This window comes from Sus scrofa, chromosome 1, assembly GCF_000003025.6.
Source record: "Sus scrofa isolate TJ Tabasco breed Duroc chromosome 1, Sscrofa11.1, whole genome shotgun sequence".
In the NCBI taxonomy this organism is placed as follows: Eukaryota; Metazoa; Chordata; class Mammalia; order Artiodactyla; family Suidae; genus Sus; species Sus scrofa.
The window spans coordinates 22705330-22720796 of NC_010443.5; the positions used below are offsets into that span (position 1 = coordinate 22705330).

At 35.5% G+C, this 15467-nt stretch overlaps 1 protein-coding gene across 15 annotated transcripts in view; it reads right to left on the reverse strand.

Moving 5' to 3' along the window:
• ADGRG6 (adhesion G protein-coupled receptor G6) overlaps nt 1–15467 on the reverse strand; it is a 140158-nt gene that overhangs the window by 43321 nt on the left and 81370 nt on the right. For 8 of the 15 annotated variants that reach the window (XM_021087195.1, XM_021087180.1, XM_021087190.1 and 5 more), the window contains 6 exons: nt 14315–14398; nt 7927–8012; nt 5919–5971; nt 4892–4954; nt 892–1034; nt 158–269 (listed from right to left, as the gene is read on the reverse strand). In XM_021087195.1, coding sequence (XP_020942854.1) covers nt 158–269; nt 892–1034; nt 4892–4954; nt 5919–5971; nt 7927–8012; nt 14315–14398 — 541 coding nt within the window. The remainder of the gene's footprint in view (nt 1–157; nt 270–891; nt 1035–4891; nt 4955–5918; nt 5972–7926; nt 8013–14314; nt 14399–15467) is intronic. The other 7 variants (XM_021087227.1, XM_021087216.1, XM_021087210.1 and 4 more) reach the window with 1 other exon arrangement.

Genomic DNA, 15467 nt, shown 5'->3' on the forward strand with positions numbered 1-15467 from the left:
CTTTACCCCTCATGGAGTGTGTATGATCAGGCATATGCAGAGATTCCTGCCCTTCTTTGAAATTAATACACCCTGCGCTGGACCTGAGGTACGGCACGTGTAACCCTGGGAAGGTAGGTAAGGTGGAATTTGCTGGCACGAGTCCAGCAAATATTACCATGTTCGTGAAGCATAGAAGCCTGGTTTCCCTGGACAGGGGGCATTGTATATAGAAGGCTGGATGGTTGGCCATTTATATCCTTTAGGATTCTCCTCAGCATAACATATACCTATGTGAAAATAAGACCCAACATGAGAGATACTAATCAACTTTTTGAAAGTAGAGGTGCAAGATGAGAGTAAAACAACATTGCTAATTACATACTTATTCCATGCAAAACTAAAATACCAGTTTTTTGTGTTCAGAATTTGTAAAAAGTTAGAAGTTAGGAAAAATAAACATTAAATACATTTCATAGTCAAAATTACGTCTTACAAAACTATCAAATAAAAAAAAACTTATGTGAGTGTAAACATGAAACACACCATCGTTCTCACACAAATCTTTAGCAGATTTACCTCATTAGAGTTCTCATATGCACATATACACACTCTCTTTATTCCTAAAGTTGAAGCCAATTCTAGTCAAGGTTATTTTGGCATTTTGCCCATATTCTTAGTATTTTCATAATATGCTCCTAAAATAGGGTATAAACTTTCATCTGCCTCTTTCCAGTCCTTGGACAGCTTTTATGTCACCCATTTGTTACATCACTAATAGGCTGAATTTCATCAGAAAAAAAATAGCTTTAAATAAACACACAAAGGAAGAACATTGTTGTTTTTATTTCAACTAAACCTGAATATGTAATCATATAAAATACACATTATAAAAAAATTCAAGGCACTTACCCAGTTGCCGCACACTGATTGTATGTACCCTCAAGCCCTCATCCAGGGACTCATTATTTCTTAAGAGCTTCCGTTGAATTGTTCTTCCTTCTAAACTGGAACTGTTGGTGGCATTGTAAACTAGAAGGGCCCAAATCACCAACCTAGGAAAAGAATTCAGATAGAATCGTTGTTGGGGTTCTTGACTAACTGGCTGGGGTTTTTTGGTAGAAAAAGAGAACATTTGGATATGGTAGTAAGAAGATGACCCTAAAGTGGTGAGACAAGAAATACACCCAGGAGTTCCCACTGTGGCTCAGCAGTTAATGAACCCAACTAGCATCCATGAGGACGTGGGTTTGATACCTGGCCTTGCTCAGTGGGTTAAGGACCTGGCATTGCTGTGAGCTGTGGTGTAGGTCACAGATGTGGTTTGGATCCCAAGTTGCTGTGGCTCTGGAAAAGGCCGGTGGCTACAGCTGACTGGACCCCTAGTCTGGGAACCTCCATATGCTGCAGGTGCGGCCTTAAAAAGACACACACACACACACACAAAAAAAAAAAAAAAAAAAAAAGAAAGAAGAAGAAGAAGAAAGATATATATCCAGGCACTCAAAGAATTCTCTAGATGCATGAATTATAATGTTAAGAAATCTCAACATAAAAGATTTTATAGGATATTGCATGTATTATCCTATCATATCTTATCACCTCATTTCTTTTGAGAAATACTTTAAGGAATATTTTATAGCATCCAAGCAGGAAAGGGCCATATTTATGGCTAGTGCTACACTGTTTCTTTAAAGTCAAAAAGAAAAAAATTTAAGAAAAATTAGAATTTCAACTAATCTAATTAAACAGTTAACTATTGAAATTATTGTGTTACTTTTAAAAATAGTATAATTTCTCCAGAATCACAATAAATGATTTTCTATCTCCATGAAGCTTTCACTAGTACTTTGTACAGTGAAGAGTTACAAAATAAGTACTCGAAATTCACTTGGTGACTGGCCAGCATATTACTTAGAAGTATATAGACTGTCGGACCTGGCATGCCTTTAAAAAGAAAATGTCTCTATGAGAAGCAGAGACGTATCTTAAAAGCTCCATCAAAACTCTGGTTCTATAGTTAAAAGTAATACAATTTTTAGCTTAATTGTAATCACAGCTGTAAAGAGCAAAAATCAACAGATGCCCAAAGTGAAAGCGGTAGCATTGTTTTTGAAATAACTATGAAGTACTCAGTGAAGAGGCAGCAGCATACTTTATTTATGAAATACTATGGGTATTGGTACAAATGAAATAGAATATTAACATCTCTGTGATGTCATAAAAAGTGAAATATTAGCTATTCAAAGTTAGGTGACATTTTTAAATGACTCTATTTTTCCCCTAAATATCTGTGGTATCTCAAGGACAATACACCCTACAATTCTCATAATTCACTCTGAAAAACTATTTATCTCCAAAATGATTTACTGCTTACTATTCATATGTAAGTCATGTTTCAGGATGAGACAAATGTAGACGCAAATAAATAATGGTGAACTGTGATACATTAATAACTTTTTAAAGGCCTAGAACCTCTTGATTAAATTATTGTTGGAAGCTAAGCTTTGCCACTCTGGTAATTGAGAATTTATAGTTGGGAATATGACCTTTCACTTCCCCTGAATATTGAGAACTCAGTACAGTGTACTGTGGATGGTACAGAAGACCCAAATTCAGCAATTCAAGAATGACCATGCGTTTTCACGGGTCTTATCTGTGTTGTTCTCCTCCCTCATCCTGGAAACTGAAACTATTTTATGGTTCTGCAAAGTCCAATTCTATCTGCTGCTACCATCAAGCATTCTTTATTTGAATAAACCATTCTCTGTGACTTTGGTTTCCTGTCTGTCTAGGTGATAGAGTATGATAGCATTATCTAAAACTAGGGTCTGTGTTAAGTGTTACAATCCAAATGAAAGGAAAGATTGGGGGAAAAAGAGTATATGTAAGACTAGTAGATTGCAGTTTTGAGAAAAACCATGAGAGACTACAAAGATTCATCTATGAGCATAAAAGCAAGTGGGAAGAAAGAGATGGAGGTAAAGACTGAACAAATTTTATCTTTTTATTCTTTATTTTTGTTTTTTGTCTTTTCTGGGGCCATACCCGCGGCATATGGAGGTTCCCAGGCTAGGGGTCTAATCAGAGCTATAGCCGCTGGCCTACGCCAGAGCCACAGCAACAAGGGATCCGAGCCTCATCTGCAACCTACACCACAGCTCACGGCAATGCCAGGTCCTTAACCCACTGAGTGAGGCCAGGGATCGAACTGGCAATCTCATGGTTCCTAGTTGGATTTGTTAACCACTAAGCCATGACAGGAACTCCAGAAAAAAACAAATTTTAAGGCTAGGAGTTCATACCAAAGAAAAACAAAATGTATGGATTTTCCCACATAGATAAGTTCATTCTGCTTATAATTTTTGGTAAAATTAACCATTGGTTTGACAGACAGGAATTTTCCCTGAATTTAAGTGATTATAATCTGAATTTGAGCCCTCAGAAGAGGGTATACTACCACTGGAGATCTCTCCAACTAGACCTCGGCTTCTCCGATTGCAAGTGTCTAGCAAAGGGATCCAGATTACTGCTGGATTCATTATTCAAGGCTCAATATGATCTAGCAATAAGGGTTACAGAAGAAATTATTGGCTAAATAAAAGAGTCCTGTTATCAAGAATACAGGGTTAAAATACATTAAATACATTCCTCTGTTCTTTAGATCATAAAGGAAAAGCAACAATTCCAGAAAACTAAAAAGAAAAAAACAAAAACTTTCCCTAATCAGATGGCTCAGGAGTACCCGTCACGGCGCAGTGGTTAGCGAATCCGACTAGGAACCATGAGGTTGCGGGTTCGGTCCCTGCCCTTGCTCAGTGGGTTAACGATCCGGCGTTGCCGTGAGCTGTGGTGTAGGTTGCAGACGTGGCTCGGATCCTGCGCTGCTGGGGCTCTGGCGTAGGCCAGGGGCTACAGCTCTGATTTGACCCCTAGCCTGGGAACCTCCAAATGCCGCGGGAGCGGCCCAAAGAAATAACAAAAAGACCAAAAAAAAAAAAAAAAAAAAAAAATCAGATGGCTCAGACCAGTCTGCTGAATATATACAGAAATGATAAGTTTGCTATAAAACCTTAAAAACTGTGTTTTTCTAATGCTGAATAGAAAAAGAAAAAAACAAGAATAAAGCTCTCTGGTCAACTTTCATATGAAATTGTATTACTATCTTCTCATATATCACCTGAGAAGGAGTATATTCCATCATTACAGTTGTAAATACATAACATTAATTCAGTTAATTGAAACCGAGTAAGACATGAACTTTACTTTTCAACTAATTTTTTTAATTCTATGGAGATGCAATATACTACCTGAACACAATTAAATTTATTTCATTTAGGAGTTTACATTGGCTTTTACTATACAGTACTCTGAATAATTGGTCTTCATATGCCAGCTGAGTATATGTGGTGCACATATCCATTAAATTACCTGCCTGCTTAAGTCACAACCTTGACATAAATTTAAAAATGAAGACTTCAGAAAATTAGCTGATCTCTTTGAATGCTGAAAATATTTTAGCATCTATGATCCATATTATTAAACACTACTGTACATAAGTACCTTACTTAAAATAAAATTATAATTTTTTTTCTTGGAAGGTCTCTTTGAAATTTCAAATAAGAGACAATTGGTTATCACAAATAAACCTGAACTACTAAAATAATAAGTCTTCCACTTCTTAATTATTTTTATCAGATGTGTATTTGTGTATTTCTACCCAGTCTGCTAATTTACACTTTTAACTATAAGAAAAGAAGAAGGCCTTAGGTCTAAAAAAATAACTGAAATGTCTACTTCTACTGGATGGAGATGTTTCCTCTCCTATCTCATTGATTTCATTTCTTTACCAGACAGTCAAAACAGCAGGAGAAAGGATGTAACATTTTCTGTAAGACTTGTTCAGCCTTACCTTTGATCATTCACAAGGCTTCTCCTCACTTTAATCTTATCCTCTTCTGTGATCTGGTGAAAACTATAAATACAAATACGTGTATTCATTACCAAGCTCATCTGCCAAATGATCAACAACACAATTTGAGGAGGTGAGAGGAAGAGGCAGAAGCACATTCTAAGCCAGCATTTGTGAAGGCGTGTTCTGAGGTTTGCTCATATACCTGAGCAAAAACAAAGCTTGGCCACTACACGCCTTCGTCTCTTTTCAAGATTCATAATGCACATCAGGACATGAAAGAACCTAAGATGCTCTGATATAGAGAAACCTGCTTCAGTTTGTTTAATAATTTAGCTCCTGAACGAATTTGACCATCTGATCCCTTTTTCAGTGTTATTATATCCCTTGGGTTCACAGAATACACATCTAGGGTTCATACACTTTAGAAATTAAGTATAAGACTATAAAAACGAGGTGCAGAGGAAGACAGGTGGATGACACTCTCTGTAGAGATTTAGTGGTGTACTTAAATGGAAGATGAGAGAATGTTAATTTTGAAAAGCTAGGTTGCAATCAGACTGTAGACATCTCATCTTATAGAAAAATGGTCTCTGAACTGGGGGGCATGCGACCCAGGAGGTGCTCTAGATGATCTACTGGGGCATGAGAACCAACTAACAGAACTTCTATTTATATTTAAATATTCTCTTAATTTATGATACATTAAAACATATAATATACTGATAAAGTAATATACACATACACCTGCATATATACAATCTATATAAAATCGCAAATATATTTTGGGAGTGCAAGCTAACATTTTAAATAATCAAAAGAATTTTTAAACTCTTGCTGCATCATTGAAGTCTTTTGTGCAAAGAAATGACATAAGAGGGAGCTGATTGTTTTAGAAAGATTGACTATGGTATGAGTGTCTGTGTTTGTGGTATGTGTATGTAATTATAACCACTAAGACAGGCAGAGGATAGTACTAAATTAGACACTACTTTTTATTTCTCAAATTTTTCATTCTGTCATTTACCTGATATTTACCACATAAACAGTGTAGTTCCAATTCTGGAAGGTTGAGTTGAGCTGAAAATACAACAGAAAAGGGTGAGTTTGAGTAATACTTTAACTACATTGAATCCAATTTCTTCTCTCCCACAAATTGTTATTGGAATAAGACCTCAGGAAAATTCTGAAGAGCTAGAGAAGTGAAAGAAAGGTACAGAAAATAATTGCTGGATCTTGTAAAGTAAGCCAAGAACTTTACAAATGTTATTTCTTTCATTCTCATGACAGCTAATGAGATAGGTATTACCTGCACTGTCCCCCCAGCCACCGCATGAGGAAACTGAGCTTCATAGAGATGAAATACTTGCCCAAGCTGCAACTAAGAAGCAGTGGATCCCAGACTGGAACCCAAGGCTGTCTGTCTGGGAACGCCACACCTTCCTTTCCAGCCTATATTATAAAAGGCTTTCTCTGAAATAGGCCTCTAATTAGCCATAACACTGAGAACTTAGCTGCAATAGGGTACGTGGAGAAGATCAGCGCCATACACACCTTTCACATTCTTCATTCAACACAGAGGTTCATTAATACATGTTTTTCCAGCAATTATCATCTCATCAGAACATTAGTAGCAAGAAAAATAAATTTAACAGTATAGACCTTTAAAAAAACAAACTAAGTTCAATATTATGGGGAGCTGTGTTATTTATCGTCATTATGTGGTTATTTAACAATCTTTATGGGTCTCAGCACCAGACTTTTTAATGAAACAATTCCTTTCAATATAAATAGCAACCTTCCATATGCATTGTCCAATATAATTACAAAACATGATTTACTGACATGAACTTCTCATTTTTGTTTAATTTTTTTTTTTTTTTTTTTTGGTTTTTCTTCATATACACACTTAGCCTTCCTGATAATCATTCTTTTTTTTTTTTTGCTTTTCAGGGCCACATGCACGGCATATTCCCAGGCTAGGGGTCACATCGGAGCTACAGCTGCCAGCCACTGCCACAGCCACAGCAATGTCAGATCTGAGCCACATCTATGACCTACACTGCAACTCATGGCAATGCTGGATCCTTAACCCACTGAGCAAGGTCAGGATCGAACCTGCGTCCTGATGGAGACTAGTAGGATTCAGTTCTGCTAAACCCACAACAGGAACTCCCCTTCCTTGTAAGCATTTTTAAAACTAACATAAATTCTAGAAAATTCTGGTAAAAAGTTATTTTAAAATTATAAATAGCAATAATATGAATCAGGGACACCACCTATATTTTCTGTTATCAAATACCTGCTTTGGTATCTTAAGCAAAAAGTGTCCATTGACACTTAGCTTCTGATGAAAATGATGCTATGTTAAAAACCAGGCAAGAGGGAGTTCCCATTTGTGATTCAGCAGGTTAAGGACACGACGTTGTGGGTTTGATCCCTGGCATCGCTCAGTGGGTTAAGCATCCAGCATTACCACAAGCTGTAGCAGAGGTTAAAGATATGGCTCGAATCCCATGTTGCCATGGCTGTGGTGTGGGCTGGCAGCTATAGCTACAATTTGACTCCTAGCCCTAGGACTTGCATATGCTGCAAGTGTGGCCACAAAGAGAGGAAAAAAAGAATTAAAAAAAAAAGAAAACTATGCATGAAATAAACATAAAATTATACCTTGTCTAAAGCATAAACTCTCCAGTGAATGCTAATTCACAGAATTAATAACATCAGAAATGTGACCTGAACCACAGGAGTGACCCACGCCACATCAGTGACAATGCCAGATCCTTAACTACTAGGCCACCAGGGAACTCCTATGTAGCACTTTTCACTGGACTCAGTTTCTTGTCCTTTATTCAAATTTAACCTTTCTTTCTATTCAGAAGTGCAATAACTCACTTATATATCTACTCATACATTTATAATGAAGTATCTATGTTTCAGTATGATCTGTGGATTCAATTAGACAGTAGAGGTTTTTCCAGATTTCCAGAGATTAAAGGTTTAAAGCCAAAAAAGAAATTTTACAATTCACTTACCCATTCTGCAACCATGCTCTGTACTTTTACCTCAGGGTGATGAAGGGTGTTTTGAACCACTATGGAAATTCTATAAACAATTCCATCTGTCCATTGGAAATAGGATTTATTTCATTAATTACATTTTACAGTCATACACTTATCACCTTATATTTACAATAGCATAATTTAATACTATTTAAAAGAAACAGCTTCTATATAGGTACAGAAAAATTTCGAGATATTTTAACTTCATTCCTATTGACCTTTGCAACTTTTTAAAAAGTCATCATTCAGTTTACTCTTATAGATAATACATTACTCCTAAATTATCACCTGCATAGTTACTTCATATTTTTAAATTCTATAGATTTCAATCTACTCTCTGCCAAGTTATGACCCTTCTATGCACAATTTGATTTCTTGTAACAAAAAATTATCCTTTTTTGTAGATTATGAAGAATGATAATTTGGGATGTGAAAACTTTAGTAAGATGATGAGCCAAACTTAATTTGGAAAGGAACAGGCATCACATAATTATGGCCCACGGCTCCTCATTCTCTCTGTCCTCTTTCCCTTCCCCACTAAAGTGTTTACTTCTACTAAATCATATTTTTCATATAAATTCCATAAATATAATCATTTGTATCAAAGGAAATATGGAAAAAAAGAGTATCTGCAGATGGAATTTCAACTGGACTCCTTGCCTTTTTTTTTTTTTTTTTTTTTTTTTTTTGTCTTTTTTGCCTTTTCTAGGGCCACTCCGTGGCATATGGAGGTTCCCAGGCTAGGGGTCAAATTGAAGCCGTAGCCACCGGCCTATGCCAGAGCCACAGCAACGCGGGATCTGAGCCGCATCTGCAACCTACACCACAGCTCACGGCAACGCCGGATCCTTAACCCACCGAGCAAGGCCAGGGATCGAACCCGCAACTTCATGGTTCTTAGTCAGATTCATTAATCACTGTGCCACGACGGGAACTCTTGGACTCACTTGCTTTTAATGTAAAATTCTATGTCAGAAGGAGATTCTGCTTTTTTTGGGGGGAGTGCAATCTTTAAAGTAGCTGTGTGTGTGTGTGTGTGTGTGTGTGTGTGTGTGTAATCTTATAAAATAAACATACATATTTTAATGAAAATTACACTGACAAGCCAGAATTTGCTATATCTCTCTAGACAGTGTTATAGGGCACCTTATTAAAAATAACTAATGAGAAAAAGACTCTTTAAAATATGGAAGGTTATAGAGAGAAAAATTGATTCTTGATTATTGTCAATCTGTCATCTGTCTTCATGCTAAAAAACATAAGTGAAATATGCATAGAAAGAGTAGAAGTATATAATTTAAAAATGGGAAAGAGATTTAATGAAGATTTCGGGGAGGTAGTAGATAGTACAAAAGTATGCCTCTGGGAACTTCCAAATCTACCAAAATGAAAATTCCAGTCACAGGACTGTTTTTCCACTATAGGGGTCAGAAATTCATGTTTAGAAAAAACAGCACTTCCAGATGTAATAATATAAATACATGAAGTTGGTACAAATCCAAGGATATTTATGCATACTAAGTTATTCCAGCTTCTAAAACTCTTCAGGTATTTTAATTACCTAATTTTATGTTCCTTTTAAAAATACTCTGAATGAAAAATCAGTACAGGAATATATTTAAAACAAATGATAATAATGCAGGCCAAAACAAAAAAAAATTTTATACTACAGATCTCATCACATCAAATCATGGCCATTCCGAAGAGAGGAAATTCAAGTTGCAGAAGTCCAATATATATCAACTATTCTGATGTCAGGATCCGAGGGAAATTCTGTCAATGTTTGCTAGTGCCAGTAAAATAACTGACAAGCTACCACTAGATGGAGCCCTACAGCACGCATTTGTGTTAGGAGTGGTATTCTTTCCCTCTATAGCAAAGTACTAAAAAATAAGTATTTTTAATTACTCACATTTATGAAATGTTATGGAAGCACTGAAACACTTAAGGTATTTTTATTTAAATTTAAAATATTTCCTCACTTGTTTTTTCAATTTGCTGTTTCTATAAATGAGAAAGCTATTCCATATCAGAGATAGTTTATATCGATTTATAAATACAGGACTCTCCCTAGAGTTATAGTGCTTATGGCAAATAAAATAAGTGACTATAGCAAAAATTTATCATTAAGTGTTAGACATTCTCCTGGCTATTAATCATTTTCAAGTAGTCTCTCTTCAGAAGCCTTAGAATGAGGTATTTATACATTTAGCCAAAAATGATTCAGTGGCATCCACTTGGTTTTCTTATTTAAACTTTTTGGATAACGTAGTCAGCTAGTAGTCCTAAGAAATGTCCAAGAATGAATAGTCAAAGTAAGATAAAATGTCCATGAAGGACTGGTTAGAAAGGTTTTGGACTGCAGCAAAAATAAGTGGTTTAAGCACTGCCATTGCAGAAAGTGCACAGTTAAGACACACTAATGCAGGCTTTTCCCATCAAAAGTCTTCCTATTCGTCAAAAGTCACCTTCTATAGATGTAACAGCTCCCAAGGTCTCTCAATAGAAGAGTTATTCACAAATCTTCGTATGTTCCACAGACTTCAAAAGATGTATGTATTGTCCTAATAATGACATCCAAACCTGAAGAATTCATGATGGACTTTTTCCAGTCAGGTAACTCTTCCAGCCACACACAACTTCAGAGTAGAAATCATTTATTGCTATAACAGACGTGGTATCAAAACATATTCCCATTTGCAGTTCTTCCTCCATATAATCGTCCCCCCCCCCTTTTTTTTAAATCTTAACACTCTTCTCAGAGTTTCTTGGAAGATACTACCAAGTATCTTTTCCACTTTTGATGGGAAAAGACACTACCTTATTCTCCATTCAAGGGTATGAAATATAGGTTTGAAAAGGTAGGTTTTAAAATATGCATTTGAAAAAAATGGATGTTAAAACATAAATCAAATGTTATTCTAGACTCAAGACTATTTCTTTGAACTACTGATGAGGGAATTACAGGATCTCAGTGACCTACACAATGTCCTAGGAAATTTGTCACATAAAGCTAGATTGATTACTGGGTCCACACAAATATCCTGAGAGTGATTTTTTGTGTGTTTGTTTTTTTGTCTGTGCCTGGGGCATGTAGAAATTCCCAGGTCCAGGATTCAAACTCAAGCCACAGTAGTATTAAGCTGAATCGTTAACCACTAGGCCACCAGGGAACTCCAAGAGTGAAATTTTTTGAGTAGTCAAACATATGTGAGAAATTAGAAGCAGTGACACAATTTGAATTTGTAAGTTAGGGGGTTTTTTTTAGAACAATAATAAAGACTAACAAAGTTAGTTTTTTACTTGCATTGCCTGTGCTGACCTCACAAAAGTTTAATATTCAGTAGCACTACAGCAATGCCTCAAGCATAGAAGATATGACTTGGAATGTAAATAACAGTGAAGAGCTTTTCTTGGCAATGTAATGGAAGAGGCACAAAGGTTATTTGTGGGACTACCTGGATTATCCCTTATGTACTACAATATCTATCTGTTTGTGATAAGTAGCCTAAAGCTATCAGATTTTCTTAGAACATAATCTGCAGTATTAGATTAAAATCCTATAGAAAAATAACAAAAAGAACTTGTACGGGTAAATAGGAACATTTCACAAAAGTGTGAAGACAAATGTTATTGATATGCTGAAAAAAAAAATCTGACTGTCAATCTCAATTCCTCTCCCCTCCCCACCCCAGAGTATCATTACTGATGAACTAAATCTCTCTGAGAGTCCAGAGTTTAAAGGACTGGACGAGGTAGATAACTGACTTGATAGCTGTGTCTAACCTCACAGGGAACAAAACAGGGCTCTTTCATATATCAGATCATAGGCCTGAGAATGTTTACAACATCAGTTTCCCAAGGAGTAAGAAAAGCATATTTGAAACTGTTAACAGTGTGTGAATGCTCTTAGACAGTCTAGGACATGATATTAAATCCCATTTACTCACAAGGTAAACAATTAATTCTCTTTTCAATTATTTCAAATTTGACTACACCAAAGGAAACAAATCTTAATTACAGTGTGTCTCTAACCCTCACCCTCTCTTTTTAAAAAAGATAATAAAGGCTTCAGGTGGTGAGATGTGAGAAGCCAAGAGGATATACAGAGAATTCAGTAACATTTGTTTTCATTATTTTAATTTTCAATTTTCTCTTCTATTTTAAAACAAGTAGCACTGGTTTCATTTTACAACAGTGATATTAATTTCCCCATGTAAATATAAATGTTCAAATAGTGAGTCAATTTAGGGGAAAAAGCTATTAAATAAATAGTAGAAGTGGTTCAAGAATGTGGTAAAATTGTTCAGATAGTACATAAATTGAGTACACAACTGTGAGACTAATTCTACTCCACTATGACTTTCAAATATTTTTAAATATTTTTAAGTGCTAGGATTACATTGTTATCAAGAATCATCTGAGCTAGATTCTTCTTCTTTAAAGTGGTCAAGTCAAACTATTTTAACTGATTCTAACATTTGCTTGCTTTGTTGAAACTTCAGCGAAGGTTATGACGCAGAGAGAGATGGACTGAACAAGGCTCTCTTCAAGAATGTCAGAAATGACATGATTGAGTGAATACAGCTCCACTCCACCAAGTCCAGGACTCTGAAGCATCATGTAAACGTTCTTGGGCAGTGGAGGATGTGCCAGTCCTGGAGGGAGAATGCCACAGAGGCTCTTTGTATGTTCATACAAAGAGTGGAATACTTAGTTAGAATTAGAATATTCCCATCTACTGGCTGGAATCCACGTGAAATATGTGCTGGAAATTTCAGCTGCTCTTGCTTTCTTGGGGGTTGCTGGAATTTTTGCTCCATCATAAATCTCCTTGGTGTAACTACCAGAATAACCATAAACACTTCCCTGAATCGATGTCTTTATAACCCTAATGAAATTTATATCTACATTTCATGTAAAATATTCCATACTTCCAATTTAAATGTCCTTACAGAGGAAGTTGATGTAACCCTTCAAACCAAAAGAAAAAAAAATGAACTACTGGGTTTCTTGTCTCTGGGTTTTGGTCCCTGGTAATATATTACAGAGGTCTTGGCCTTGCAAGTTAAACAATTGCGGTTGAGAAAATCCCTTTGTTTCTGATACCTCATATTTGAGAATATTACTATGTTTGAGGCAGTAGTGTGGTAACCTGATTGGAATTTCTCTTTTTTAGAAGAAACTGAAGTCACTTATTCTGAATTTCCAGAAAACTATGTATGTAGTCAATATAGGTAGCAGACTAAATAATTACTCAATTCACCTGGTCTTTCCTTGTTCATTTCTTCTGTACCTGCTATATTTGCAAATTATAAATACTATAAATAGAAATGTGTATGTAGAGGAAAAAACAAGATGTACTGGCAGTTATTTGAAGTTTTGTCAGTCAGAAATTGATTTATGATTTAGTTGATACACAATAACATTTTAACCATTATTCTTCAACAAATAAATACAGAGAGCAAAGGAATGCCATATAAAAATGATTTAAATGTCACTATAAACCAGGGGTTCCCATCGTGGCTCAGTTGTTAACAAAACTGACAAGTAACCATGAGGACGCAGGTTTGATCCCTGGCCTTGCCCAGTGGGTTAAGGATCCGGCGTTGCCATGACCTATGGCGTAGGTCGCAGATGCAGCTTGGATCCCATGTTGCTGTGGCTGTGGCGAAGGCTGGCGGCTGCAGCTCTAATTAAACCCCTAGCGTGGGAACCCTCCATACGCTGCGGGTACGGCCCTAAAAAGACAAAAAGACAAAAAAATAAAAGTTAAAAAAAAAAAGGTCACTGTAAACCAGCTATAAGGGAAAAAATAAAAATCATTAAAAATTATTCAAATGTTACAAATGCTTAAACATAAAGTTGGTCTTAATGAGAAATTAAATTCCTAAAATTTAGTTTTTTGAGATTATAATATTCTTTTTTCTTTTTATTTTTTTAAATGATTTTTATTTTTTCCATTATAGCTGGTTTACAGTGTTCTGTTAATTTTCTTTAAAAACTAGATTCCTTAGAGAATAATCTGACAGAATGCTATGACTAGTTTTCTTCTCAGATCTCTAGTACAACACACATTAATACTTAAGAAATTAACGTCTTTCTCTTCAAGGTTCCTTTGAAGAAACTTTAACTAAAAGTGCAGAAGGTGGTATTGGACATGTACTCCTTCCCGTGGTCATTAGGGTGGGGAACTCGGGGAGTCAAGCGATATTTATTTTATTCATCTTGCAAATGTACAAACATACCAACTGGTCCTAGCAACAGAAACTTTGTTGAAACATTAGATATTTCCGCCCTTAGAATACAATTTTTCATCAAGTCAGACATACTCCAAATACAGAAGGGAATGATTTCTTACCATTGCTTTGTTTATCGGTTCTGTTAGTAACAGGCATGTTAGTGCTGACAGTAGGTGGTGTAGTACTAGGAGGGTTTACAGTAGCTGGTAATAAAGATGAGAGAGATGTAATTTTGCAAGGAGCACATGAAAGTTAATATGGATGAGCAATCTGCAACTAATGCATGAAAATATATAGAGGAGGTACAGAAACCATTTCTTGCCACTAAATATAACAGATTCTAAGGTTATAATGCATAAAATAAAGCAATGCTTTCTATGGCACTTTAGGAATCTGTTCCCATTGCCTTTGGTGCCATAATGCACAAGAGTCTGGAGCTGGTACAAAGGGGATGCAGAAAGATCATTTAGATTCTAGACACAGGTCTGCCATTTAAAGGCTGACAACCACGCAGTGAATGACTAGAACTCAGTCTCCTAAGTTTGTAAAAAGAAAGGTTGGAGAAGGAAATCTATATAGCACCTGCCAGTTTGAAAATTACCTAAATTAGGTCAGTCTTTCTGACATCGTGATTAGCAAAATAAAATCACAGAAGAAAAAACATTTCTCCTTGAGAAGATAAATATAAATAAAAATAAAAGAGAATGAAATGTATAGATGAATTCAATTATTTAAAGATCCCGATAACTTTACTAAATGCAGATGGATAAAATGAATTTCATAAGGGCAAGCCTTACAGGGGGACTTTTCAAAATATTATGTCATAGCTATGCTTCTGACGTTCTCAAAGATTAAGCCTTTAAGTAAGGCTTTGATAATATCTTTTTCAGGGATTCTGGAGGAACAATATAAATAGTAAAATAATGATACACTTAATTTTCTTTAAATTTATCTTAGGAGTACATTTTATATGTACATTTCTATGTACAATAACCATTTATTAAGTATCTCTCTTAATTAGAAAAAAATGACCTAAATGTAAAACACTTCAGTGATTATAAAAAGAATCATCTTCCAAAGATTCTTTAGAAAATACTGAACTTCTTATTCAAAATATGTATTCTTAACTAAAATAATTGCCCATTCCAGAATAATACATAATACTTAAGAATAGGGATTCTTATTGAAGTCTTATATTTTTAAGTTATGAACAATCAGTTATAGCTATTTAATGTAAAATACATCAGTGAATATGAAAGTGCTTTTTGGTCA